The sequence below is a fragment of the Aptenodytes forsteri genome, unplaced genomic scaffold (genome assembly GCF_000699145.1).
Source record: "Aptenodytes forsteri isolate BGI_AS27 unplaced genomic scaffold, ASM69914v1 Scaffold16, whole genome shotgun sequence".
NCBI classification, from domain to species: domain Eukaryota; kingdom Metazoa; phylum Chordata; class Aves; order Sphenisciformes; family Spheniscidae; genus Aptenodytes; species Aptenodytes forsteri.
In genome coordinates this window covers 1,297,446-1,299,242 of record NW_008794753.1, presented here as the reverse complement: position 1 = coordinate 1,299,242, position 1,797 = coordinate 1,297,446, and the positions used below count along the sequence as shown (strand labels likewise).

The window sequence follows — 1,797 nt, the reverse complement described above, 5'->3', positions numbered from 1 at the left end:
TGTGCTGTGCGGGCGTTGGACAGCCTGTGGCTCAGGAGGGGAGATGCTACAGGGCTGACCCACCCGCGCAGCCGCTCTGCTTGGGGGGCAGCAGCCTCCACCCTGCTCCCGGCCAGGGGAAGGCAGGAGCCGGGAGCGCTGTCCCCACCCTGTTCTGTACCCGCAGCCTGGCTCTGTTGCTGCACATTGGAGCAGCATTTTTAGGTTGCTGCCTGCAGCCGTGGTGCGCAATAGGCCACTTGTCGGGGTCTGTTACTGACCTGGGACCAAGGGGGGGTGCTCGGCCAACAGCAGACTAGGCGTACCACCTGCAAAGCAAGTCAGATTGTCCTGCCACCCATCCCCGCAGCATCGCTTGCACAGCACCCATGGAGGAGTCGCTCTGAGCCAACAGGTTCAATCACGGTTTGGGCAAGGTGTGTGTTTTTTCCACCGTGGTCAGTGCACGGATCATTTTGTTCCAGTGTGCCCAGAAAAGAGTGGGCTTTGTGTCCTGGCTTTACCACGGGCACATTTGGGGTCAGACTGCTGAACAGCTTTATTTTCACAGCACTGTCAGCATGCAGCCTGCATTTTCATAAAACCTCCCTCATGGCTGGAGTGACAGTGGAGGGCCTTGAGAAGAGGCAGGTGCTACACTATGTTACTGGTTTTAGTTGATAGTACCACTACCAAAACCAACCCACCAGGGCATGAGCCACGACCCAAGCACGGGTGCTACACCATCCCCCCGCAGCAGTTGCTTTTGCATTAGGCTTCCGCCACCGTGCGCATCCAGTGGTACTCACTGCGGCGCTGCGCCCATACGTTACCTTCCCGACACGTCGGTCCCATGTACCCGTTCAGGCAGAGGCACTGGCCGTTCTGAGCATTACAGTAGGAGTTGCTGGGGGCACACTGGCAGGCCAGGCTGCAGTCCGGGCCGTACTTGGTCGGCCGACAGTCTGGTGAGGGGGCAGAGAGGCACTTTGCTGCAGGTCAGCCTGCTTCTGCAGCTGAGCAGAAACGCTCAGACATTTCCCGCTGTGCCGCAGGCAGAGCCTGCAGTGGAGGCTGAGTGCAAGGTAAGGCAGAGAGCTTTTTGCGTTCCCCCTCCCCCAACAGCCTGCTCTTGAGCCCTGGTGATACAGGACATCAGAGCATCCCAAGGCCGACAAGGTTTTCCTTCTGCATTTGATCTTCAGCCTTTTGACTCTGGTGATCTAAATACAAGGGCACTGGAGGCTAGGGGAGCATTTGCATTCAGATCTGACTACAAATAGAGGCTGGAGAGGTGAGTACCACTGTTTAGATGCCCTCTGACTCTTTGAGGGGACACACACAAAAAAGAAAGCCCCCTTCCATGAGAATTCAGCTCCAACAAGAGGGGGTTTGCATCCATTTTAGGACTGGGCTTCTAGCCTACTGTCAATGCCCCTCTTGCATGGTTCCCTTTCTCACCTTCTCTAGCTGTAGCTCAACTCACCTGAACCGCACTTGGGGCCGGTTTTCCCCGGGGGACACAGGCAGCGCCCCGTGGCTGGGTCGCAGGGCGCATTGCCGACACAGTTGCAGAGCTGCTGGCATCCCTCGCCGTACGTTCCTTCCTTGCAGCCTGTTTTGAGAGGTGTGATACAGCACACATGCTACTAGACTGCGCCTTGGGATCCCGCCTGTTTCTAGGGAAGCGGGAGGAGGACGGGGTACCTGTCTGACAGCGCTCGCCGCGGAGCCCAGCAGGACACTGGCAGCGACCAGTGGCTGGGGCACAACCCGCTCCGCCCTCACAGTCGCAGCGCCCCCCGCCGCCCGCGCCAC

General features: G+C 58.8%; 1 protein-coding gene across 1 annotated transcript in view; it reads right to left on the bottom strand.

Annotated features, from left to right (window-relative positions):
* Positions 1-252: 252 nt before the first annotated feature.
* MEGF6 (multiple EGF like domains 6) overlaps positions 253-1,797 on the bottom strand; it is a 112,501-nt gene continuing 110,956 nt past the window's right edge. Inside the window, 4 exon segments of the mRNA XM_019470713.1 lie at positions 253-308; positions 813-944; positions 1,466-1,594; positions 1,687-1,755. Coding sequence (XP_019326258.1) covers positions 253-308; positions 813-944; positions 1,466-1,594; positions 1,687-1,755 — 386 coding nt within the window.